The 27,576-nt window shown below is 35.8% G+C and overlaps 1 protein-coding gene across 1 annotated transcript in view; it reads right to left on the bottom strand.

Moving 5' to 3' along the window:
- Positions 1-27,576, bottom strand: part of GNAT3 (G protein subunit alpha transducin 3) — a 54,816-nt gene that overhangs the window by 9,207 nt on the left and 18,033 nt on the right. Inside the window, exons 2-5 of the mRNA XM_069587782.1 lie at positions 22,529-22,571; positions 18,651-18,792; positions 11,440-11,597; positions 5,352-5,480 (exon numbers count right to left, since the gene is read on the bottom strand). Coding sequence (XP_069443883.1) covers positions 5,352-5,480; positions 11,440-11,597; positions 18,651-18,792; positions 22,529-22,571 — 472 coding nt within the window. The remainder of the gene's footprint in view (positions 1-5,351; positions 5,481-11,439; positions 11,598-18,650; positions 18,793-22,528; positions 22,572-27,576) is intronic.

Raw genomic sequence — 27,576 nt, 5'->3', positions numbered from 1 at the left:
ACATGAGATTATTCATACTTCATATTAGAATAGGTTATTATGAAATAATAGGCCCTTTATATACTTTCAAAGTCATTGCATAGTCTAGGATAGCTATAATGCTAGTGCAGCTAATTTCTTATAAGATGTCTTTGCTCATCCTATAAGCATGTGACTCTCTTGGAAAAATAACAATTTCTGACATCCTTTATGTATTTGACCACAGAAAAATAAGATCTAATCTGAGTAGAAATTTATTTTAAGCTCTTGTGTTGAATGGGATGTATTCAACATATTTGACTATATCAGAATTGGTATAACTTTTTAAATTTTATCTTTCTATTGATGTATAGTTGACATACAAAATTATACTATTTCATGTTACAACCTAGTGATTTGACATTTATATACGTTGTAAATTGATACCCACAAAAAATCTAGGTATAAGGTCCTGAGGTGGCTACCTGAGTCGGGGCCACCAGGTGTATCTGTGTTCCCATTGCACGTCTTAGCAAAGGAGCTTCACTAAGTCTTTCCCTGGTGCCCAGTTCTGAAAATAAATTAGGGCAGATGCTGCAGACAGAAAGAATATGCACCGAGGTCATTCTAAATCCCTTAACTGCTGGTTATTAAAAAACAGGATCAAAAGGATTAACCACCATAAGGTAGCCTGGGGTCGCTAAACTCCCGTAATTGTTAATATCATTATATATTTCCTACTAAATTTGTGTGTAACTTAAAATGCCTACAGAAGAGTTCTCTGATTATTGAATAATATAATGCTTAAAGTCATTAAAGTAAATTCTATCATGAGAATAAATTAGACATCATGTTATATAACATAATTTTGATAACATTAGCCGTGAACATACCTGTAACAAAAGTATAGTTATACATGATTTATTGCTTTGTGAGATCTAATAGAGGATAACAAACCTAAGCTGGGCTACAATTGCTTGATAGACAACCAGAGACACTCCTAAGCTGTCTCATGTTCCAACAGAAATGAATGTACTGGGCATGATTTAACTTCAAATTCAAAACAATTATAATTTATTTTTTTATCATAGATTGGGTAAATCTATGATATTGTTGAAAATAGTTACAATTACAAAATCTAAATCTCTACATTGTGATAGTTGCTGACCTCTTTTCCCTAGCTTCCATATAGTTTTATCTCCTTTCAATTATTTTAATCACAGAGCAATAGGAAGAAAGGACTTCTCTATAACTGATAACTCAAGGGTAAAAGGGTTCACATTTGCACTGCATTTTCTATTTACATAGTAACTTCTGTAAAGAGAAATAATTTTACCAGTTTGACAGTTGAAGATTCTGGTATGATAAAAAAACACTCCAAGGTAATTTGCATTAAATTAGGTGATACATGAAGATGATACAGTGCATTGACAGAGAATTTTTCATTTTGATGTTCCTGTTTAAAATTCTACAGTCTTGAATTTAATATGTAAATTAACTTTATCTTTAAAAGTTTTAGGATGATTTATGCTATGTGAATACAAATCAGTGCTAATGTAAGTACCTAGGCACTTACCGAAATGAAGTTGGAAGGTACTTTATTTTTATACTTTCTATTTTAAAATACTATGATATTTTACACTGTGAATGCCTGTGTACTTTTGGATAATCCTATTTAGTACTTCAAAAAAAAAGTGATTTAGCTGTGAGAATTTAAGGGATTAATTATCTCAATTGCTGTGACTATTTAAATGATTTGAAATATTTTTAATGATTTAAAATAGTTCCTTAAAAGTATCTATAACTGTGTTTTTTACGCTTTATAGTAAAATTTGAATTTTTTTAAAATTTCATTGCTTAAATATTATTTCTAGAGAAATTCCCTACATTCTTTTCCTCATAAATGATGTCCTTAATTACACATCCTCTTGAGCCAGAGAGAAAGCAAAAGCTAGTAAGAAAACAAAAGAGCTCAAAACCTGTTTTAGTGGGTGGGAAAGAGGTAGTGGTTGCATACTATAGAAAATATTAAGACTCAAAATGAGTCTTAATTGAGCTTCAGTCCAATTCACAAATATCTTACATTTTAGCATTGCTACTGTTTGAAGAATTAGCAAGACCTTTCTCATTCCTTCATATGAGCCAACAATATAAGAAAGTATTACTTATACAACTTAAAATGCTTTACAGAATTAACCACAGAATTAGAAAAGGAAAGGAAAATGATGTACCAGTGGAAGTCTAGTGTCCTAATGCAAATGCTGTATTCTACTTGGTTTTTTAAAATGTATGGATAATGATATTACTTGGTACTGAGTGAACTTGATGTTTCAGGAAATGATGATTTCCTGAGCTTTTGTGTGTTCATTGGCAGTTTCACACACACCCTCCTTTTAGGAGCACAGACTTGTGAGGTGCCAAAGAGCCCTGGCAACAGGACTTGATCTCCCCAGTGGGCTGTCTTTTTATCCCTCTTCTCTCTGAAGGGAATGATGGATGACCAGCAACATTGGAAGAAGCACTTACTCTACAGGACAAGAGTGGTTTCCAGCCCAATTTACCTCATAACCCGTCAGGGTTGAGCAGTGTAAGAAGTATGGTTTTTGAAGTTAGAAAGATAGCCATTTTAATCACATTTCTCGCATTTCTGTGTGTGATCTTGGAGAAACCTTCTACCTGTTTTCAGCCTCCATTTTTGACTCTTTGTCTCACGTAAGGATAGCAATACCCATTCATCATATTACAGTAAGGGTGTAAAGACCATGCTCATCGCTGCTTGGCACAGTACATTTATTCCTCCAGACAGGATTAAGGCTGACTGAGTGCCTGCTCTGAGTTAGTCACTATGTAATCACAGGAGATACAGCTGTAAGCAAACATGGCCCCTGGCCTTCTGGACCTCAGATCACGTGAAACAAAAAGAGCAAACTGATAAACAAGGCAGCTTCATGTAGTGGTAAGTTCAGAAAGAGAAAATGGTATCATATGAGTTGCATAATGATACTGGCTCACGTTGGTGTGGCTGGAAAGAACTGTTTGTGTATCTTCCCAGTTCTACATTTAGTGGCATCGTGTTTGTAAGCTGAACATGGCTATTGTTAGGGTGTTTACACCCAAGAAATCCTCAAGGGCCAAAAATGAGTCTGAACCCCCTCCATCCCTGGGGGCTTGTGGTTACATATTTATCCACACTCTGCAGGATATAGTTATAACAGGGACATTTAGGGATGGTTAATAGATAAGGTGGTCAAGACTCCATGAGGGGACAGTGTTTGATTGGGAAACTTAATAAGAAGGGGCCAGTTCTTGCAGAGATCTAGTGTCAGAGCATTTTAGTTAAGAACAGTAAGTGCAAAGACTCTAAGACTTTGGATGTTCAAGGAACAGAGATATAAAAAAGATAATTTATGCTAGTGAGCATTTCCGACAAGATACTAGATTGTTTGATGTGGTAAAGAAAAACTAGGGTTGGGAGTTTCTAGATGTTCAAGATGTGACGTTAATTCTCAAAACTGAGCCAGTTTTAATAATAAGACAATTTAGGATCCAGAAAATTCCATTAGCTTTACATAAGATAAGCTAGCACCAAGTTATAATTCTCTCCTGGGACTTCAACTAATTTTTTACAGCAGCCACATTAGACAAGCAAAGAAGAGATAATTTTATTTCTCAACAATTGCTGCTAATTAATGGGGACTCTGTGATGGGAACCTTGGTAGGATTAGCCCCAAGGCCTGCAGTCAGCTTCTAGTCTGTTTCAGGGAGAAATTTGGAGAGGAGAAAGAGTCAAAGAAATGTGAGTGTGCCAAAACTGCTTTGAGAGGCTTAGGAGGGGTAGAACAGAGGAGCAATTGGATTTGGGCTCTCAAAGTACAGCCCTGAAAACTGGATCAATGATCAGGAGTCTGCAGAAAGTAGTTGCCAAAGAGGAACTGTACCAGAGTGATGACAGGCCTGAAGACAAGCTGCTTATGTTTGCCAAGAGATGTTGATCCCAATTTTTGCAATTCCTTTATCCTGTTTGGTCTTTCATTCATCTTTCAGAAAATTAATTATTTGTGTGTTTGACATTAATGGGTAGTTTTCAGGGCTTTCTTCCATATTAACTTGAAAGTATCCTGGCCATCTGTGTAATAATATTCTAATTAAATACTGTATGTCAGTAATTGCAATAGTTTTAAAGCAATTAAACTTTGATCCCACTGAAACAATCTTTCCTCAATGGATACAAATAATTCATGTCACCTTTTCCCATTTTTTTTCTACTTTTAAAATATATTCCCATTATTGAATGCATGAATGACTTAATTATGTTTTTATTAATTAAATAATTATGTTTATGTTGCTGCTGCTAAGTCACATTAGTCGTGTCCAACCCTCAGAGACCCCATGGACTTATGTACCCTTAATTATGTTTTAAGGGTACATCTAGAACATGGTTTTAATGTCTAATATTCTATCTCAGGGAGAAGGCAATGGCGGCCCACTCCAGTACTCTTGCCTGGAAAAACCCAAGGGTGGAGGAGCCTGGTAGGCTGCAGTCCACCGGGTCACAAAGAGTTGGACATGACTGAGCAACTTCACTTTCACTTTTTAGTTTCATGCATTGGAGAAGGAAATGGCAACCCACTCCAGTCTTGTTGCCTGGAGAATCCCAGGCACGGGGGAGCCTGGTGGGCTGCCGTCTATGGGGTCGCACAGAGTTGGACACTGACATGACTTAGCAGCAGCAGCAGCAGCATTCTATCTCATCCACAATCATAGGGAGAGGTACTTAAGTGTCAAGGGACATTTTCTAACACTATAGTATGGATTTCTATTTCTTGGTATAGTAAATGGATAATTTTACAACAGAATTGCTAGGAGGGTCTTGATAATGTGACAGCAATGAAAATAATGGACTCATACCCAAATCATGCTTATGAAATAGGTCTTGTTATTCCAGTAGATAGCATCACATTCAAATAATTCTCTTCGAAATTATTTGCATTTTTAAGTGAAGTAAACAAAATAACATTTCAAGCAAATGGGAGAGTAGGAAGGTACAGAAACAAGATCCTTGGCACCTGTTGCATCAGTGTTATTTACATGTATTTCCTTTTGTATTTTCAAAGTAGGATATCAGTTTCAAGTATGAGGAAACTAAAATCTAGCTCCCACCTGCTCAAGAAGAGGTATTTTTTTCTTGAAGAGGAGTATGAGGCTCAGGATCAGGATTGGCATGGAGAGCTACAGGAGGGCAGTGAAAGACCATGGAACTGAAGTACACGAGGCCTTGTGAACATGCCCAAGGCCTCACTGCACTTGATCGTGGGTTAGAGCTCTTCTCCATAAAGAATATGTGCTTGATGCATATTTCTGTTGAGAGTTAAAAAAAAGACATTTGCTCATACCTGAAATGCAAGTCTTTAAAGGAGAACTGAGTTTCAATGATTCCAGTTGTTTTCACTCGAGAATGTAGAACATCTTGTTCATTTGGGACATAGCCAGGAGCTGCTATTCTGTCCAAATCATTAAGGTAGCTAAAAAAAAAAAAAAAATAGCATATATAGTTTTAACTTTATGTTAGAAGATACCAGGATTCAGTACAAATGAATTTTTCATTTAGAGTCCATTGAACTGATTAACCTCCAGACTGATGCTTTTCAAACTCTGCTTCTCAAAATTATAAAAGCTCAGGGGCTGGGATGTTGCAAGCACTGGGTGTGACACAGCTGGCCTGCGGGTCCTTCTGTAAAGGCAGCTGGGTGAGTGCTGCCGTAGCTTTATTTTACAAGGCTGATATGATGGATTCACTGGTGTCTGAATAGGCATTTGAGAGGAAGGCTCTCCTTACAGGACTTAGATCATCCCTCTGCCAAAAATGCTTTCTTGTAATGATGGTCACTAGACTAGTCTCAAAATGCTGTAGTTTGTATTTAGGCAGTTGGAATTTTAAGAGAGTGGCTTGTTTTAGTGTTGTGGTCTGTTGGTTTTGTGTTATTTCTCCTGGATTGTCTAGTTTAGGAATTGGAATTGTTTTTATTAAGTGCCATGATTTTATCCAGTTAGGTCAGTAGTAGAAGAACCTTTTCACTTTCTTTCTGGTTCATGCTGGAACTACTTAGTTACGTTGCTGACCCACTCCTGAGTCAGTGCTCCTGAGGACAGAAAGCTGAATTTATACGCTGTATACTTTCCTACTTCCTCTTCTCTTCCAAGAGTGCCTCAGCATGTCCTCTGCTCTTCTCCAGAGGCCACATTTAAAAACCCTACTATCACCAGCCAAAATACTGCCCTCTTTCTGCCCACAGGATCTAGGGGTGGTGAGAGCCTGGAATGAGCATGATTAAGCTGTGTGCTCTAGAGGAGTCTATTAGATTAGAGGAAATAAACTGCTTTTAGCTTCACCCTTCAAGCCAGATCATGCTGCTGGAATAAAGCTTTATTGCTTTAAAAACAGTTGAAATTCACCTGTTCTATACTTTTGATACTAAGGTTTTAGGAGCTTAGCAATATGGCTATTTCTATAAAAATATTAAATAGGGATACTGATAGCCTAGTAAAGTTTTCATGATCAAATTGGCTTTTATATTGAACCAAGTTTATACTTATAACCTAAATAAAAAGATCATAATGGACATACATTCATCTAGACAGAATTTGAGAGGTAGAATATAACTGAGTATTAGTTATTGTTCAACAGTTCAATTTTTCAGTTATACCTTAAAGCCTAGCACAATGCCTTAAAAGTTAATGCTGTTTGTTTTTGAAAATTTAGTAACAATGTAGATAATTATTCTTGAAGGATATTTCTGATTTTAAGCTGAAATAAACTAAGAAGTGTCAAGTGTCCCAAAAGTATTTTGGTCAGGGACAAATAGACAGTCAGACTTCTGAAACACATATATGTATAATGTGAAAATTGATCACCATGTTTTTTCTAATAGTTTAATTTTATTATAAAAAGACAAATCAAAGTATAAATACATCAGAAGAAAATGTTAGAAGATATTTTGTTTTATCTATTTTCTCTGTTTCTGAAGCAAGTTCTTTGGTGAATTTCTTGTTTACTCAGACTGCATATGTGGTAGTATACTGTTGGTCAGTTGGTTCATGCAGGAGCAAAAACAAAAGCAATCCAAACAGAAACATACCTAGAATGCTTTGGTAAGGACACGCTCTAATGTACTTTTATTTGCATACATAAATGATGCCAAACAAAGCGGAAGCATTGGCAGAGTGACAGATTTGCATCTAAAATACTCATTTTAATAAACATATAGAATTTGGGTGCTCAAGCCTGTGGTCTAAAACTTAAAATCAGCCAGAGGCCTGAAATACCTATAGTTCAAATCACTTAAAAAATATCATTCTTTTCCTAATCATGTACAAATAGCATCATTTTCAGTGAAGTCCATGTTGAATCTTAAAGCATGTAGAGTTTGTTGTACACTAGACAGCCCCAATCAGCAAACTGCAAAGTATTACTAAAAATCTTTCCTGCTCTCACGATGCTTTTCTGTAAGTTTGCTAGTACTGATTGTGGAGGGCGAGGTGTTATGTCACCAACATTCCCTGATCAGGACTCATCCCTTTATTGACCTCAACTAAAAGAGTCTTTAGGTTTGACAGAAAATCAAATATCTCATTTCCAGAAAAATTGGATGAATAGATTAATAGACAGGTACATGAATGGATAGATGGCATGAAGGAAGGAAAGGAAGAGGGAGGGGGAAGAAAGAGAAAGAGAGAGGAAGGAAAAGAGATACAATTCCACTACAGAATGTATATGAGGTAAACTGGATGTGGTATCAATCTGACGTTAATTTTAGTTTAAAATATTAATGTAATTAAGTATTTTTAAAAAACCTGTTAATTTTTGGAAGAAAGCAATGGAGGTTCAGCTAATTTAGTAAGCTTTCACTTAATTTTCACTTTAAGAATCCATAAAGGCAAAAAGTTAACATTTACATTGTTTTTAAAAAATGTTGTAAGAAAACTTTCTTAGACACAGAGGGAGGAAGTCAACTTTCTTCTTATTTTCTACTGTTCTTTGCAAATTGATCTGGGTAGTTAAAAATCACTGCATTAGTGGCAACATTCACAAAATTGGTACAGAGATTTATATATTGTTTAACTTGAAGAACTGACAAATGTTTTTAATATGAATCTGAAATGTGATAGCCTCACTGTAAAATTTATTTTGTCAAAACAAAGAAAAAAGCTAACATTAAGGGACGTCTAAGAAAAACAGTAAAATTTCATTTTTTTTTTGCCCATTTAGGGTATGCAGTATGTAATTATTTTTGATATCAAAGACCAAAGAATTTGGTAAACATAATGTAATATAATTGCAAACTTATTTCTGACATTATTTTAAGGGAAAATGTCTAACCAATAATGTGTATCTAAAATGAAATATATTAAAATTACAAGTATCGACCTATCTTTCTCTTCGTCCTTCTCCAGAACTTTGCTAAGCAACATTTTATAGGAATATTCCACAATTCAGTTTCTGTTTAATTGTGACTGCCTTTTTCAATGAGTCATATCAAAAGCAATGTTTTCTATACTATAGAGTAATATTAAACCATTGTTTATGTAATCAAAGGGCGATACCCATTCTCCATGTCATCAGAGAGATAAGAATAGGACTTTCCTCCAAGGGTAATATGTTCATTGGATTTTGGAATTTTAAATGAACATGAATGAGCAATCACAGAGGACTTTTGTTTCTGTTATGTTTTCCTAGAATTTATATGGTTTGTTTTCTGTCCATAATCCTTCTTATTATGCTTAAAATCTAAAGTATCATGAAAGTTTTTTTTTATTCTGTCCTCAAAATTTTTTCATTTGTTTAACCTTAACTGTTTTATTTTTTAAGTACATCTAGTATGTTCTGTTGGGAGTCCATCAGAAGAACTGCATATATACCCATTCACACATTCATTTGCAGGGACAGAAATATAGAATACGTACTTACATCATATTTGTATGCATGTGCACACATGCTTACAGGCATGTAACTGTGGGACAGGTCAGGAACCATTTACTAAAATGGATAGTTAAAATCATTTTAATAATGAAGTTATAAATACTGTTACAACCTCCTATTGCTTATGGCTAAAGATTTCTAACTGGTTGATATTATTGTGAAAATTAGATAATCTTGCTTGAGATTCCAAAAGAATCCCACTATATACAAACATTCCTCAAATCAATACATTACTTTCTTCTGAAATTCTATATCATGCCTATCAAACCAGGGGAGACAAAGCACATGTCATTAATAAGGTTATTTTAGAAGATGATTTTGGTGACTTGGTTAGAAATGAAGTGAATAGTCCACACCTCAACATGCATGTCACCAGTTTGTGTTCATCTAGAGTTTGGTGGCAAGAATACTCAGAAGAACTATACCAAAAAGATCTTCATGACCCAGATAATCATGATGGTGTGATCACTCACCTAGAGCCAGACATCCTGGAATGTGAAGTCAAGTGGGCCTTAGGAAGCATCACTATGAACAAAGCTAGAGGAGGTGATGGAATTCCAGTTGAGCTATTTCGAATCCTGAAAGATGATGCTGTGAAAGTACTGCACTCAATATGCCAGCAAATTTGGAAAACTCAGCAGTGGCCACAGGACTGGAAAAAGTCAGTTTTCATTCCAATCCCAAAGAAAAGCAATGCCAAAGAATGCTCAAACTACCACACAATTGCACTCATCTCACATGCTAGTGAAGTAATGCTCCAAATTCTCCAAGACAGACTTCAACAATATATCAACCATGAACTTCCAGATGTTCAAGCTGGTTTTAGAAAAGGCAGAGGAACCAGAGATCAAATTGCCAACATTTATTGGATCATCAAAAAACAAGAGAGTTCCAAAAAAAACCCCATCTACTTCTACTTTATTGACTATGCCAAAGCCTTTTGGGAATACCCGACCACCTGATATGCCTCTTGAGAAATCTGTATGCAGGTCAGGAAGCAACAGTTAGAACTGGACATGGAACAACAGACTGCTTCCAAATAGGAAAAGGAGTATATCAAGGCTGTATATTGTCACCCTGCTTATTTAACTTATACGCAGAGTACATTATGAGAAACGCTGGACTGGAAGAAACACAAGCTGGAATCAAGATTGCTGGGAGAAATATCAATAACCTCAGATATGCAGATGACACCACCCTTATGGCAGAAGTGAAGAGGAACTCAAAAGCCTCTTGACGAAAGTGAAAGAGGAGAGTGAAAAAGTTGGCTTAAAGCTCAACATTCAGAAAACTAAGATCATGGCATCTGGTCCCATCACTTCATGGGAAATAGATGGGGAAAAAGTGGTTGACTTTATTTTAGGGGGCTCCAAAATCACTGCAGATGGTGACTGCAGCCATGAAATTTAAAGACAGTTGCTGCTTGGAAGAAAAATTATGGCCAACCTAGATAGCATGTTCAAAAGCAGAGACATTACTTTGTCAACAAAGGTCCGTCTAGTCAAGGCTATTGTTTTTCCAGTAGTCATGTATGGATTTGAGAGTTGGAATATAAAGAAAGCTGAGAGCCAAAGAATTGATGCTTTTGAACTGTGGTGTTGGAGAAGACTCTTGAGGGTCCCTTAAAGTGCAAAGTGATCTAACCAGTCCATCCTAAAGGAAATCAGTCCTGAATATTCATTGGAAGGACTGATGCTGAAGCTGAAACTCCAATACTTTGGCCACCTCATGTGAAGAGTTGATTCATTTGGAAAACTCTGATGCTGGGAAAGACTGAAGGTGAGAGAAGGGGATGACAGAGGATGAGGTGATTGGATGGCATCACCCAATCAATGGACATGAGTTTGAGTAAACTCTGGGAGTTGTTGATGGACAGGGAAGCCTGGTGTGCTGCTGTTCATGGGGTCGCAAAGAGTCAGACACAACTGAGTGACTGGACTGAATTAAACTGAACTGAGCTTGGTGCATAATGAGTATGTGTGTGTTTGTGCATGGGTGCACATGGGCGCTCAGTTACTAAGTCATGTCTGACCCTTTGCAGCCTCATGGACTTTAGCCAGGCTCCTGTCCATGGGATTTTCCAGGCAAGAATCCTGGAGGGGGTTGACATTTTCTCCTCCAGGGGACATTCCTGACCCAGATATCAAATCTGCATTTCTTGCTTGGCAGGCAGATTCTTTACCACTGAGCCACCTGAGAAGCCCACATAATGATTACATTTTTCTAATTGGGAGAAAATATTTACAACATATATATCTTTTCAGACATATATTAATAGTTTCAAAATTAGTTATTTAAAATGCTTCCATGGTTATGTTTTTTACATCTTATTTATATAATCTTGCTCTTTTTTCTTTCCTTTCATTTACTTGTTATTTTAGCATGATAAAAATGTAAAACTATCTCCTTTTGTTATTTGTGGTTACAAATGCAGAGTATACAGAGTTACAGTTTTTAAATGTAAATGTTTCAACTACAGTTCCTTTTAAAATGCTTTTACTTACTATGCTGCTGAGTCGTTGAGCTGATATTCAGATGCCCTTTCAAAGCAGGCCTGAATTCCTGGATCTCTCCACAGTCGTTTTATTACCTCCGCCAATTCAGGGGTCATGCTGCCATCTTCCAGGGTATTTGCCATCACACAAAGCTGTCGTTGGTCTTCCTGCAGCATTGTTTTTGTCAGAAGGATAAAAATGTGTTGTTACTTAAACTCACAAATTCTTTTGTTTTCCAAAAGGTCATTTTAATTTGGTGATTTTTACTTTAGCAGCAATTTCACTGAAAATCTATTCACTATGAAGTGAAGTGAAGTGAAAGTAGCTCAGTCATGTTGGATTCTTTGCCACCCCCATTGACTGGTACAGTCCATGGAATTCTCCAGGACAGAATACTGTGTTGGATAGCCTTTTCCTTCTCCAGGGGATCTTCCCAACCCAGGGATCAAACCCAGGTCTCTCGCATTGCAAGCAGATTCTTTACCAGCTGAGTCACAAGGGAAGCCCATTGTATCTTTAGGTTAATAGAACACAAGTATCTTATAATGAAACTTCTGGCTTATGTCCACAAAGCGAAAACTGTGAAATATTACATGATGAAATTAAGATACTTGGGCATTTATCACTGACTTCTAAATATGATGGAGAAAGGGATAACAGTATTTTGATGTAAGTCCACTGAGCTTCTAGAGAACCAGAATGCTAGTATCAAAGAGCAACAAGTCTAATCTAATCGAACACATTGTATTCCTTTGATCATGGCCATATATTTTCCAGGAAATAAAAATACCAAGTAAGAATTGGAGTACAAATGGAAATCAAAACTCAGTACTCTAAAATTATAGTTTAGAAATATATTGTCACTATTTACCATCACATACCTCTTTGTAATCATAAAAATTCCAATGGTAAACATTTTGATCCACATAAAGTTTTTGAACATCAGTGTAGGTGTTGTCATGAGCATGATTTTAGGGCAAATTAATAGGGTAGAGGTGAGATTTCATTAGGAAGAGAAAAGAAGGGAAGAAAGTAAAGGAAAGAACAAAAGAGGAAAAGGAGAAAAGAAAACCAAGTATTGTGTCCTTCCTGATGGGATATTTGGAGGTGACAAGGGCAAAAGGAAGTTTGAGTAAATAACATAGTCCACAGTTTACTTAAACTAATGATCTAAACTGGTTTATGACTGAAAAAATTTCGTTAAGAATGTGAGTTTCAGAATAATTCAATTATTGGCCATGATGCCAGACCAGACAAATGGAGAAATTTAGGCTCAAATCTTGGTTGTCAGATTCCGAAGCCCATATTCTTTTTCCTGACTCTCTTTGGTGCATATTTTCATAACAACTCACATGTCACTTAGCACATGTGATATCTCACATAGTCTTTACAACAAGAGTAGCATAGACACTATATTTTCTCTATCTTACAAATGAGGAAACCAAAACTTGGAGGTAAATTTGCCAAATCAATGAAGATGTAAGCATCAGAAAAAGAGTCAAACCTAAACATATTTTCTGCAAAAATTAGGTGGCTACTAGTGAAGTATGTCCCACAAGACCCTGATGCCTTTCTGACACAACTCAATTTATTACTTGAAATTGACGATCGGCTTGTGTCACCATTTTACTAAAAATCTGCTCTTTTATAAAAAACGAAGGGTGTCTGTAACAGTGTTAAAGAAAGGCTCGTTAAGACTAAAAACTTCATTTTATCTTTCTTCACAATCCAATTTTACTGCTAAGCCAAACTGGTCAGATGACCGTTAGGCCACAGATTTTAACTGGCCCAAATCAAAGGCTTTGACCTGTCGTTTTATTTTGTCAACACAAGATGAACTTTAAAATCCTTCCTCCAGATTAGTTGGATATGACAGGAAACTGCAGTTAGTGAAATATGACCAGTCACTTTTGCTGTCATCATTCTATTTGCCTTTTTCCACATTAAAGTGCCATTTAGGACAAATAATGCAATGAAATAGTTGCTTAAACAATATTGTCCTTAGAGGGAAAAAAAAAATCACATCCCTTACAAGCTTTACAAACCAAGCTGTTATGTACTCTTTCATTCTTTTAAATATATACCATTTGTTAATTTAAATATTCTTTATTTGTAGAGGTGTCATGAATATAGTCTCAACTTGAACATTTAAATTTCGGAAAGTCCTCTTGGTCATCATTTACTATGAGCTACGGGCAAAACACCCAATCAATTTGGTTTTCGTCTTTGGAGATCTTTTATATTTTAGTGCGGGTCTTCCCAGGTGGAGCAACTGGTAAAGAACCTGCCCGTCAGTGAGGCAGACGCAAGAGAGGAAGGTTCGATTCCTGAGTCGTGAAGATCCCCTGGAGGAGGGTATGGCAACCCACTCCAGTATTCTTTCCTGAAGAATCCCATGGATAGAGAAGCCTGGCAGGCTACAGTCGACGGGGTTGCAAAGAGTCGGACATGACTAAAGCTGCATGTAGAGGTAAAGTTGTTGGTGGTGATTTTCATACCAGACTACACATTGTTTCCAGGTGGGACACTTTAAAAAAAAAAATTGATACCAGGACCCCCAACTCAAATAAAATGAATCTGAATTTCTGGATATCAGAGTCTGCAAAGGTAGGTTTAAAAATCTCCCCGGTCATTCAAATGTGCAGCCTGAGTTGAGAATTCCTTGCAACATATTTTTTTAAGCCATAAATAATATCTTATTAGACATACTGCAATTCAATTCTTGAAGTTTTTCTACAGTTATGATAATTAAGGAGCTTTCTAGATGGTGCTAGTGGTAAAGAACCTGCCTGCCAGTGCAGCAGACACTCATTCCCTGAGTTGTGAAGATCCCCTGGAGGAGGGTATGGCAATCCACTCCAGTATTCTTGCCTGGAGAATCCCATGGACAGAGGAGCCTGGGGGACTATAATCCACAGGGTTGCAAAGGGTTGGACATAACTGAAGTGACTTAACATACATATAAATTTGGTCTCTTTAATTATCATGTTTAGGGGATTGGGCCCACCAAAGAAATTTGAATTTTTGAAATACATCACACAAAAATTAGCAGCTATATGAGAAATTATCTTTATATCAGAGTCAAATGGATTGAACACTTAACTCCTACCGATTATCTTAATCCCAACAAACTCAATACAAAATTCCAAATTCCTTGCTGTGGTTCTGTTTTTAGCCATGTCCTCCTTTCTAATTTTATTTCCTCTCTCCCCCTCACCCCACTACAACCCTGTGCCTTTGTCCCTCTTCCCTCAAGACCCAGTGGACTCCTTACTATTCCTTGAACTCACCAAGCCCCCATTTCAAAGCTTTTGAGAATGGCTGATCTCTTCATGCCTTTCCTCTGACTCACTACCTACTTCATTTAGATCTCTTCGAATATACCACCACCTCAAGGATGGCTTCCTTAACACCCCTTTCATTCTTATACTTTCTCCCCCTTAACTGTCTTGATTTTTCTTCATAGTACACTTATTACTACATGTATAGTACACAATTCTTTACATATTTTATGTTAGATTATAAGTATATATAGGCAGAAATTTTATTTTTTTGTTTTTACATCCTTAAAACCAAGAACAGAACCTAACACATAGTATATATCCTTGAAATATTGTTGAATGAATGAATCAATTAAATGAATATACTAATTAGCTCAGATTTGATCTAGATAAATTTAAGGGATGTTTAATCATTGTCCAAATATTAATAATTCACTGCAGGTTTGAGTGGCATCCTAAATAAATTTTATTTCCCTATCATGTATTTGGAAATGTTTGGGAATTATGGTGGTTCTAGAATAACTCATTTTCTTTATGTTGGGTAGCTCTAGAACTATGTTGCATAGAAAGTGAAATATGTTTCCTCAATAAGTTTTCCAGACTTTCTTCATCAATATTTGGAACCTCAGATGAACCTAGAACCTTGTGTAACTCATTCTGAACCCTAGAATCATATTTTGAAAGATTACAGAAAAAATACATCAGGGAAGGAAAAGATATCATAGCCTAATAATTTGCAGAAATGTTAGGTTTAAAATGCCAAGTTTTAATTACAGGATTTTCAGGAACTTTGCTTATAAATATTGTTTGTGAATTTCCTAAAACTTATTACAGTGCATATGTATCCTAAACTTATTTGATTATAGAGCTTTTATCATAGACCATCTTGAGTAATCAGTGTTCTTTACTTCAGATTAGAGGATTCACTGCATAGGGTGCTTTGTCAAAGATGGTCACCACACCCACGATGTGTGTTGTAATTTTCAGCATTCTTTCAGTCAGTCTAATGACTGTTTTAGATTTCTAAAATAGAATATAGTAATATTGAGAGAGAATAAGTAAATGCCTTTATTATTTCCGTTTTGTTTCTTCAACTTTACCATCTTTAAAAGCTTTTGAAAGAGCTGATGCTTTATAACTACTTGGTCAACACCACTTTTTCTTCTCTAGCGGGCAAATACTATTTCCATCTAATTTATGGCTGATTCTTCAGTATATTCCTAGTGTCCAGTTAGTTGTCTGCCAAATAGATAATAGTTTAGTGAAAAACAACTTTTCAAATGATATTAGTTGTATACTTCAATACATAAATGTTAATGAGCCTATATTCTCTATGAGTATTAGAAAGTAATAATATCTAATACTGGGAGCTTATATTCTTTCATAATTAGAGTTTGTGTGGATTTATTATTCTTGCTTCCTCTTGTAATAGTCATTGTCATTTGATGATGAAAGCTAACACTTTGTGGATAAAAAACCTGAAACAAGTATCTTGTCCAAAGTTGCAGAACCAGTGACCAGTAAAGCTTATGTATATTCTCTGTTAGAAATCTTTCTCTTTTTGAATGGCAATCTGTGTGGTGAGGTAAAAATTGTTATGTAAAAATTTATATACTGTATATATAAGTTGGAAGCTAAACTGAGAGTCACAGGACACCAGAACTGTGAAAGCCACACTTAAGTGCTTAGCAATTAATCTGTCAAACAAATAGTCTGAGTCAGGTAGAGAGTATATTAATCTCAAAATCAAATACTGAAGAACAATGTGATTGAAATTGCTATAATCTACATTAATTGAAATAAAAGTATGAGCTATGTAGTACCTGACAACTGTGATGCTTGATACTTGAGGACATAGGTACTTCTGAGAAGTTATATCAGTTGTTTAGTGCTGCTTAAGTTACTCTATTTACACCATTTAATGTACAGTTTGAATAAATGACATTTCTTTTTATTTTGTAGTTAGCATAATGGCAGCAATGTACAGAGTCTGTTTTCATCCCACCTTCATGCCAGATCATTAAGAATTTTAACCAACACATTCCAGGTCTTTAGTGATGACTGCTATCTAATTTGCAAACATTGGGCTTCATGAAGCAAAAAAATATAATTAACTAAGTAACAGTAGGCAAGGTTGTGACACAAATATATGGAATATTACACATGCAAACTTGCTAAATCGTTCTCAGAGGAATGTAGAAGGAATACCTGTTCTAAGAACTGTTATTGTTTAAAAGAAATAAAAGAAAAGAAGTAGTCCTAATTTTTAAAAATATTTTTACAAAACTCCTTATATAGGGAAAAGTACTATATAACAGAAGCCAGCAGAACTGAGTTTTGCCCTAAACTCTAGTTATTTAATGCAGGCCAAATTGCTAATCCTCTTTGGCCCTTATTATTATTTTTTTAAAAAATAAGGGATTATTTCAACTTGTCTCTTAATGGTCAGTTTAAAATCCTACGTTCTTAGAAAAGCCAGGGTCTGAGTAGTAACTGAATTATAAATGAACACTACATCACAGAATAATAAAGACCAAAAGGATATTATCACTCAGCTCCTTCAAGTTCGCCCTACACATGTGAGGAAAACTGTAACCTAGAGAAATATTATCTTTATCTTAGTGGAGCCAAGTTGTGGGGAAGCTAAAAATGGAAGGAACACCCAGCAGAAATCCTGACTCTGCTTTGCAGTCTGCCCCAAGGACATGCGGAGCATTTCTCTGCTCTCTGCTGGACCAAAGGGGATTTAGGGACATGAAAGAAGTATTTTTCTTTTCATCCTAGTGACTGCCAAGAGTCATTTACATGGTTTAACCTTAAACTTCTCCAGAGGAGGGGAGAGCACAAGTATCACTGTCTTCTCTATACCTACTATATCATTCCTCTCTGTGTTCATTGTTAGTATGTGAAAGTGAAATTTGTTCAGTTGTATCTGACTCTTTGCTACCCCGTGGACTATACAATTCATTGAATTCTCCAGGCGAGAATACTGGGCTGAGTAGCCTTTCCCTTCTCCTGGGGATTTTCCCAACCCAGGGATCGAACCCAGGTCTCCCACAATACAGGCGGATTCTTTACTAGCTGAGCCACTTGTTAGTATAACAAGGTACCTAAAAATTACACTGGGAATAGTTTAGTTGGCATCATCCAGAGGCAATCAGCTGCTCCCAGAGAGAATAAAGGGAAATGGGTGAGTTCTTCCTATAGATTGTATACAGTCTGTTTCAGGATATGATTAACTACCATTTTTTGCATAATACTATAGGTTTCATTTGCTAACTACAATAGTTTTATGTGTTGGCACATAAATTGTTTTCAAGTAGGCAAAATTTTTATGCATTTTAACATAAAATCTTATATATTATAAAATATAAAAAAGAAGACAAATGAAACTATCGGCTACCTTGTAAACAAATAATGACTGAGTATATTTATTATGCAAACATTCTCTCATACAATTTTCAATTTTTTTAAAAAAATTAACTTTATAAAATAATCATTTCTTTGTGCCACATAGTTGTAATTATCATTGAACATTATTGATAGTTGTAGTATTGTTATTAAACATAAAATCCCCGTGAAATGGCTCCTAATTAAAATTAATATAGAGACATTACAGTTTGGTTTTATGGACTAGGTTCTTATATTTAGCAAATATAAGTATTTATATTTGATATAGTGTATTATTTGAAACTGGGCTTTCCTGGTGGCTGATTGAGTTCTAGGAAAACAGTTATTGTTGAGTAAGATGAGAGCACACAGTCAAAAGGAAAGCTCCATTTAAAGGAAAATAGGAAATCTTACACTAAACAGAATTAATACTTTCAAATTCATGTTTTATATTCTTAATTTTTGGTGTAGATTAATACTACAGATCTATAAGGTCCCATTGTTTTATGGTTCAAACTCCACTACAGCTGTCGTTATTTGCATACTTACTGCACTTCTAGGATTTACATAATCAATCTCCAGGGTTGCCATGGCTTTCACAATAGCTAGGATGGATTGCAGTGTGTTACTGTAAATTACTGCTTTGAACTCCATGCATTCTTGCTCACTGTAACCGTTCTTATGGATGATCCTATAATTTAAACATGAAAAGCTTTCGTTAGTTGGATAGTTGATTTTTTCTAATATTAAACACATCAATAATAATTTGCTTGCATAAAATTATAGTATACATTTTTGTTAAAAACAGAAGAATGTTACCCATGCATATAATAAATGGGAACAATTTTGTGGCTTTGAGTTTTTATTTTCATTGGGATTTAATGTAGCATTTTCTTCCTGAGCTCCTAAGCTAAATACAAAGAGGACTTAATGATTTCCTCTAGGTAAACTACAATTTAAAATGGCTAAATCATGAGCTTTTTACTGAGCAAGATTATTTCTTTCTGAGAGAAAGATTGTCCAGATTCCCAGGACAAAGATATACACAGAGTTCTGAAACGTTTTTTAGTGTTTATAACATGATGTGTAGAGGAAATGAAGTAATTTACTATAGCATCCACATCTTTTCCTATCACTTAAGACTCACAGGAAAAATAGGAGTGCCTGCTTTCTATTTATAACAGTAACAAAAGCATCCTTTTAAATGGTGGTAATTACCTTCTGTTCAGTCCCTTGTCACTGTTCCATGTGTGTACGTGCCACTGAGTTCTCAAAGTTGAAATGCCTAGACATTTAACTTGGCTGAACTCTTCTTTCCCTTCCACTCATTCAATCAGAACTCAATTTTATTACTAGTGTTGGAATACACACCTATGAAAAGGGTCTCTGTGTATGCTAATCACTTTATTACATTTCTATTGCATAATATATTCTTGTTGTTGTTTTTTGTTTTTAAATTGCTTTTAAAATGAACTGCATGTTCATTAGGCATCATTTAGATGAGAGATTACTAGGGATTTGTGTTGCATCCATACACACAGAAGCTTTAGTATAGGGAGTAAAAAGAATACAAATGCCTCCAAAGACATTAAAACCTTCAAATGCAAATACTCTTAGTGGAAAGAGTAAAGGTAGTACCTATAACTATTATTTATTGTTTTTAGTATTTGATTGGCAATACTGGCTGTATTTATATTCAATACTTCAAGCATGGCCATATTTGTCCTACTGTATTAAACAATTAACTTAGGTGATTAAGATAGTCAGTTAAAGACTACAGAGAAAAAACAGTAAAATGTTTTTATGGATACATTAAGAATAAGTTCAGGAAAGAAATCCCAGTTCTCTGTCAAAAATTAAAATTAGAATATGGCTTTAATTATTAAATTTAAATGGCAATTATAAGTAAACCTGGGGGCATTTAGGTTTTCTTCCTGGAACAAGTTCTTATCTCTGTCCTTTTTTTCATGAAATAAGAAATACCTGTCACCAAGCAAATTAACAGCAAAGTTAACAAAATCCAGCCGTAGTGGGACTTGAGCAACACTGCTTTTCTAGGGACTGCAATTACTGTGAGACAGAACTCTCCATCTGCAAGTTCTTTCCTAGATCTGCTCAAATTAATAAGCATTTACTAGGCATTTTCAGCAATGTATTTCAAACACTGAAGAGAATGAATGAAGTATAAAAGTCCTTCCTCCCTAAAACCATAGACCAGTGCTCTATTGTCCCATACAGTAGCCACACATGTTAATTAAAATTAAATAAAATTTAAAAGTTAGCTCCTCAGTCACATTAGCCACATATGGAGAGCACAGATGTAATAATATTCCTGTCATCACAGAATGTGCTGTTGGAGAGTACTAGATTACAGGAAGGTAGGGCATGAAATCCTATTTTTGTACAGTATAATAATGTATAGCAAAAATACTGGCAGGTGGAATGAACTAGAAAAAGTGATCAACCCAACTGGGAGAGGTGGTAAGGGATCAGGGAGGATCATCAGCAGGGATGATCAGTTAATTTTTCAGGGATAAATGGTTATTTCCAGAGAGTCAAAAGGAAAAAGAACACTTTGAGCAGAAGAATCAGTGTGGCCAAATAGATGCTTACAATCATCAAGCTTTCAGTATGTGCCAAACGTTGTTTTAAGTGCTTATGCATCATTTTGTTTCTTGTAATAAGTCCTGACTTAAAGTAGGTATCAATAAAAGTTATCACCTACATTTCAAGGTAGAAACAAAGGCATAAATACATAAAGATGTTGTCCCTGACTTATCCCATTAATGGGTGGTACAGCTGGTCAACACACACAGCCTGATTTCAGAGCCTGCGATCTTAGCCACTAAGCTATATTGCCACCCATGGTATGTTAGTCCATAGCACTGTGTAAGTTCAGCATTTCTGAGGCAGAAAGGAGGGGGGATTATGGGATATTAGGATGAAGAGATAGGCAAGAGCTGGACTCTGAAATGTTTAAGAGTTCTGGGAGTTTGATCTTGTTAGGTGAAGAGTTCAATTCATGAAAGAGATAAAATAGTTCCTGCAGAGATAGCTGGTGGCAGTGTGGCTAACACAGTGGAAAGAAGAGGAGAAGCAGAAACGAGATAGCATGATGCCACTGTAATCCAGGAAAGCAATGCTGAGGTTCTGAACTGGAGCAGTGACAGTGGGGTTAAGCGACATGTTTGGAGACATAACTTGTGCAGATGTTGCATAACTTGGTTGAAAGAGTCAGGGGTCACTGTAACTACACATAGATTTATTTCTGTAGAGGCTGCTGTTGCTATAATCATTGCAGGGGACTAAAGGACACATGGGAAGATAAGTTGTTTATTCTGATTTAGACCTATCCGTAAAATATAGAGGCAGATATTACATGCTTCCTTAGCTCAAAGTGTGGGCTTCCCTGGTGGCTCAGAGGTAAAGAATCCACCTGCCAATGTGGGGAACCCAGGTTTGATCCCTGGCTTGGGAATATCCCCTGGAGAAGGGCATGGCAACCCACTCCAGTATTCTTGCCTGGAAAATCCCATGGACAGACGAGCCTGGTGGGCTACAGTCCATGGGGTCACGAGAGTTGGATATAGTGACCAAACAACATCAGACTTCAAATAGACAATTTCATCATTAGTTGGGATCATTACATCATCAGGATACATTCCAAAGAAAAAGATCCTCAAGCATAGTAAAAAATAAGTTCAAAAAAATGATTATCTTCTTCTCCTTTAGCAATGATGGTCCTTTGAAATTCTCCAGCAGTGACATAGTCATGAGAGTTCACGTATTCAACTCCCCTTAGTATTTCATTTACTCATTTAGATATTGCATTCTTAAATTAGAGCATTTTTGTGCTCATAATATCCTTACTCAGAATTCAGGTCTATTTATTTTATTGTAAAGAGAAAAAAAATAGAGAAAAAATACAAAAACAAATTGAAATCTATGATGATAATAACTTTAAATATGGGTTTCATTTCCATGCATGCAAAATGCTAATTAAGTTAAAAATATTGTTTCTTCCTAATTTCAAATGGATCACTGACATATTTTGAAATGTTTATGGCTTATGCTCATGATATTAAGACCCTGAATCATACCTGCATTAATATATTTAAAACATAATTGCTTTTAGTAGTCATCTTGTTGAGAGGCAAAATTTGAAAGAAAAATGGAAATTATAATATTACTCATCTGTTGTGCTTACAGATAAAGGATTGGAGGAATATTTGCACAGGAAATGTGACTGCTCTGCCACTATCTGTGGTTTAGAGACTATCGATTAGTTTTTCCAAAAGTACTTATTTAAGTCATAGTCAAATACATGGTCTCCCGTGTTGCAGGCGGATTCTTTACCAGCTGAGCCACAAGGGAAGCCCACGTGGACAGACATCAAACAGTAAATATTTAAAATAGTGGGCACCTACTTCATTTGTTTCACAATGGTACTTTTTCCAGATTCTCCTGCTCCTGCAATAGAAATATGGGAGTGTTATCAACTGATAAACCAAGTTCTTATAGACATTAAAACCTGTGACTCTCTTTCTTGTGGGTTAATCTTTTACATACCACCCTCTTATGTAAAGAAGGAGAGTAATCAATCAGGACTTGAAATGTATTATTGGCTGTCTACTTTCTAAGATAGTAGCAACCCCTCTATCTTGATACTAGAGTCAGATATATTTCTGGCTCCAAGGTAGAATGTGTTTTGTAAATCAAGAAGTTTATACCATCAGGAAAACATCAGTTCAGTTCAGTCACTCAGTCATGTCCAACTGTTTGCAACCCCATGGACTGCAGCACACTAGGCCTCCCTGTCCATCACCAGCTCCCAGAGTTTAGTCAAACTCATGTCCATTGAGTTGGTGATGACATATCTATATATTATTGCATTTGAATATAACTTTACAAAAGCTTTTCTCTCCTGAGTTTTCAACTTTCCCCTCGAATGGTTCCAACTTTATAGTCTCCGTGTGTGTCTTAGTCACTCAGTTGTGTCCATCTCTTTGTGACCACATGGACTGTACAGCCCGCCGCTCTTCTGTCCATGGGATTTTCCAGGCAAGGACACTGGAGTGGGTTGCCATTTTCCTTCTCCAGGGAATCTTCCCGACCCAGGGATCGAACTTGGGTCTCCGGCATTGCAGGCATACGCTTTACTGTCTGAGCTACTAGTCTCTAGATCACTCCAGAATGTGTCTTCCTATATCCTATGTGATTAAATAGCAAGGAAAAAAAAAAAGACAATAATTTATTTCCAGAACTATTCAAAGCCTATTCTGATTGAGGATGAGCTTTTGTTTTCATCATCATGTTTATCTTGTTACATAGGAATTTTATGTTTAAACATAGAAAGCTGCCTATAACACTAAGCAAACCTAAAGAGCTGCTGGGATAACAATAACAAAGGAATGAATGTCTCACAATGGGTTACACATTCCTGAGAGAAGGGAAGGGAGTGGCAGTAATACCATAGAGAACCAACTGCATTTATCTGGGGGCATCTATTTAGTTGATGATATGCAATATACAACTATATTTTAGTATTGTTGGAAAACATGTAAAAAGATACAAAATTCACATGATTTAAAAATTTTTAACATAAACTTTTAATGAAAAAAATATAATTTCCTGTGCTATACAGAAGACCTTTGTCGTTTACCCTTCTATATATACCAGTTTATATCTGCTTATCCAAAACTCCCAATTCACCCTTCTCCTACCCCTCCTACCCTGGCAACCACCAATCTATTTTCTATGTCCCTGATCTCTTTCTGTTTCATAGACAGGTGCATTTGCGTCATGTCTTAGATTCCACATCTAAGTGATATCATGTGGTGTTTGTCTTTCTCTTTCTGACTGACTTCACTTATGATAGTCTCTGGTTGCTTTCCTGTTGCTGCAAATGGCATTATTTCATTTCTGAATGGCTGAGGAATATTCCATTGTGTATATGCCCCACATCTTTATCCTCTCACCTGCTGATGGACACTTAGGTTGTTTCTATGTCTTGGCTATTGTGAGTAGTGCTGCAATGAACATTAGGGTGCATGTATCTTTTCAAATTATAGTTTTGTCTGGATATATGCCCAAGAATGGGATTGCTAGATCATATGGCAATTCTGTTTTTAGCTTTCTGAGGAACTTCTGTACTACTTTCCATAGTGCTTGCACCAACTTATGTCACCACCAACAGTGTAGGAGGGTTCCCTTTTCTCCACATGTCCTCTCCAGCATTTGTAACTTGCAGACATTTTAGTGATATCAGGCAACTTCTTGAAATTTGGGAATTCTGGGTTTATAAACGGGAGAAAAGCAGGGGGTCATCAAGAGTTGATAAAACCTGAATAATGCAAATCTGTTCATAAAGTTTTTATATAGAATCACTAAACTTCAACATTCAGAAAACGAAGATCATGGCATCTGGTCCCATCACTTCATGGGAAATAGGTGGGGAAACAGTGGAAACAGTGTTAGAATTTATTTTTGGGGGGCTCCAAAATCACTGCAGATGGTGACTGCAGACATGAAATTAAAAGACGCTTACTCCTTGGAAGAAAAGTTATGACCAACCTAGATAGTATATTCAAAAGCAGAGACATTACTTTGCTGACTAAGGTCCGTCTAGTCAAGGCTATGGTTTTTCCAGTGGTCATGTATGGATGTGAGAGTTGAATTGTGAAGAAGGCTGAGCACCGAAGAATTGATGCGTTTGAATTGTGGTGTTGGAGAAGACTCTTGAGAGTCCCTTGGACTGCAAGGAGATCCAACCAGTCCATTCTGAAGGAGATCAGCCCTGGGATTTCTTTGGAAGGAATGATGCTAAAGCTGAAACTCCAGTACTTTGGCCACCTCATGCAAACAGTTAACTCATTGGAAAAGACTCTGATTCTGAGAAGGATTGGGGGCAGGAGGAGAAGGGGGCAACAGAGGATGAGATGGCTGGATGGCATCATGGACTCGATGAACGTGAGTCTGAGTGAACTCCGGGAGATGGTGATGGACAGGGAGGCCTGGTGTGCTGCGATTCATGGGGTCACAAAGAGTCGGACATGACTGAGCAACTGAAATGAACTGAACTGAACTGAAATTTTAATAAATTGAGGAACACTCAATGTTCCTCAGGTTATAATTAACATCAATAAAAATGTGATATTGAAATATAATATTGATAAAAGGCATATAAAAAAAGATCAATGAGTGAATGTTTAACCTTACACTAATTTCTGTATCCTTAAGAGAAGCAAAGGCTTTGATATGTTATTGTAAATTGAGTCATAGGACATGTTTAAAGTCTCTGTGCCTGTTAACTCTGGACAAATTTCAAAGCAGCACTACTAAGACAATTTAAATTTCCAGGAAAAACCCAAAGTTAGGAAACCTGATAAATAGATGTAAACATATCCCTTACCAGCATGGTAATCAACTGCCTTGTTTTACTAAAACTAGTATAATTTTATGGAACAAAGTCATGACTTCTAGCAACCCTGAATCTAAGAATTGTATTCAAATTATATGAAAATCTGTATTGAATCAGAGGATCTTGACTACACTATCTAAATTTCTAAACCCACTGTCACCCACTATGGTCCTTTCCTTGCCTCACTTTTTTCCCTAGCAATTACATCATTCTACAAAGTAACACATTATTCACATATAGTTTTTAAATTTTCCTGTCTGCAAGTACTGCAAAGTAAATTCCACAAGGGCAAGGGAATTAGTCTGTTTTGTTCACTCACATATTGAAAGCACGTAGAACAGTGCTTAATAGTAGAATCTCAGTGAAACAAATGCATTATTTAAACTCAGACAGTACTTCAAAAGTAACATTTTGTCCTTGTGTTTTATGTCAGTTTCTTCACATTGAATGATTTCTCCCTGACTTAATGTTTTCTTAAACTCTGATGAGGAAATACAACTACACCTCAGTTTAATTCTACTTCACAGAACATTGGTTTTTTCTTACTTAGAGAAAAATTCTCTTATGTTTTTCTAAGAAAATTATGTATCTGTAGCTATCTGAAAGAACTGCCCACCCTATAGGATACTGAGGAATCAAAGTAGTGAAGCTATGATAAATAAAATAATTTTATTGCTGGTGATAATTTATAGATTCTCCTCTTGGATAAACCTCCAGCATAGTTTGCCTTGTGGTTTAATGCTAGTCTTTTCCACACCAATCAGTGTGAAATGATACAACAAAGTTGATAAATACAAAATCAGCCTCAGGAAATTTACTAATCTTTCTTTGTAGATTTTAAATCTAATCAAACAAAACTCACAGATGGGGCACAACCATTTAATAGAGGCTGCCATGTCTAAGACTGAGAAATTTGAGATTAAAGTGAAAATCACGTTAAAATATCACCTCACTTGTTTTCAGAAGACAACTGGCTATATTATTTTCCATGGCTAACGGTTATGTTTGTGAGGATGGCAAGAGTAAATCAATGAGCTTTGCACAATATCTTGGTTTACTGGCTTTATGTAATTTGCTATTTTGCTCCAGACTGCATTGCTTTGAAAGAAAAGTTATTCAATAAGATTACAAAACTGTTCTTGGTAGTTTTTTAAAAAAACTAGATATATATAGAAGTAGATACAGTATATATAGTAGTTTTACTTCTATAAAACTAGAAGTAGATATTAGAAATAGCAGCATCATCCTACACAACTAAAAGATTTCTAGTATATCTTACTTCTCTAAGTATGTTTTCAGTTTTGCTAGATGGAAAATTGCAGAGTTCTGGGGATATGGGAGGAAAACCAATTGGCCCAATAGAAACCCCAGGACTTATCCATTCAGAAATATTTAATGTTGCATTTTCTTCAACTAGAGTGGAAGCACTGAATGAAAAAATTTTCGAGAAAATCTGAGAGGTTGAGAATGTCTCATTTTTAACTATCAGTTACATAATGGTATAATATCTATAATTTCTACAATGAAGTGAAAATAATTTAGATAATTTTAATATAATTTCAGTTATCTATCTTGAGAAGAATAATCTGTGTAAAGAATTTTCCAGAATTGTACCAGCGTATGTATCATGGACAGATATACATTTGAACCACTGTTGAACACATAAAAATTTTTTAAATAATCACAACTACATTTCATTAAGATCTGGCAAGGTTCCAGAGCTATTTCTGGTGCTAATGGGTATGTTATTATACAGAGATTGTTGATAACTGATCATTCAAATGTGTGTCAAATAGGCAGAATAATCACTTTTGGAAAAACAGCATTACTCTTTAATGAAAATCTGTATGAAAACAGTATTTTCCTTTGAAAGATTTTAAAATAGCTACCGGCTATTTCCTGCTCCATGTGGTGACTTCAGGCTTATATATGAAGGCCCAGTCTAGGCAACTATAGGAATAAGATGAAAATTCCTGAAGAAAAGCCCATCTGTCTAAAATCTAATTTATTATTTGCCCTGCTGCAAAGTTTTATTAGGAATAAATCATTGAGTCC

This window comes from Ovis canadensis, chromosome 4, assembly GCF_042477335.2.
Source record: "Ovis canadensis isolate MfBH-ARS-UI-01 breed Bighorn chromosome 4, ARS-UI_OviCan_v2, whole genome shotgun sequence".
Lineage (NCBI taxonomy): Eukaryota > Metazoa > Chordata > Mammalia > Artiodactyla > Bovidae > Ovis > Ovis canadensis.
Note: the sequence above shows the minus strand (reverse complement) of the source record. Positions and strands in the feature narration are given on the sequence as shown.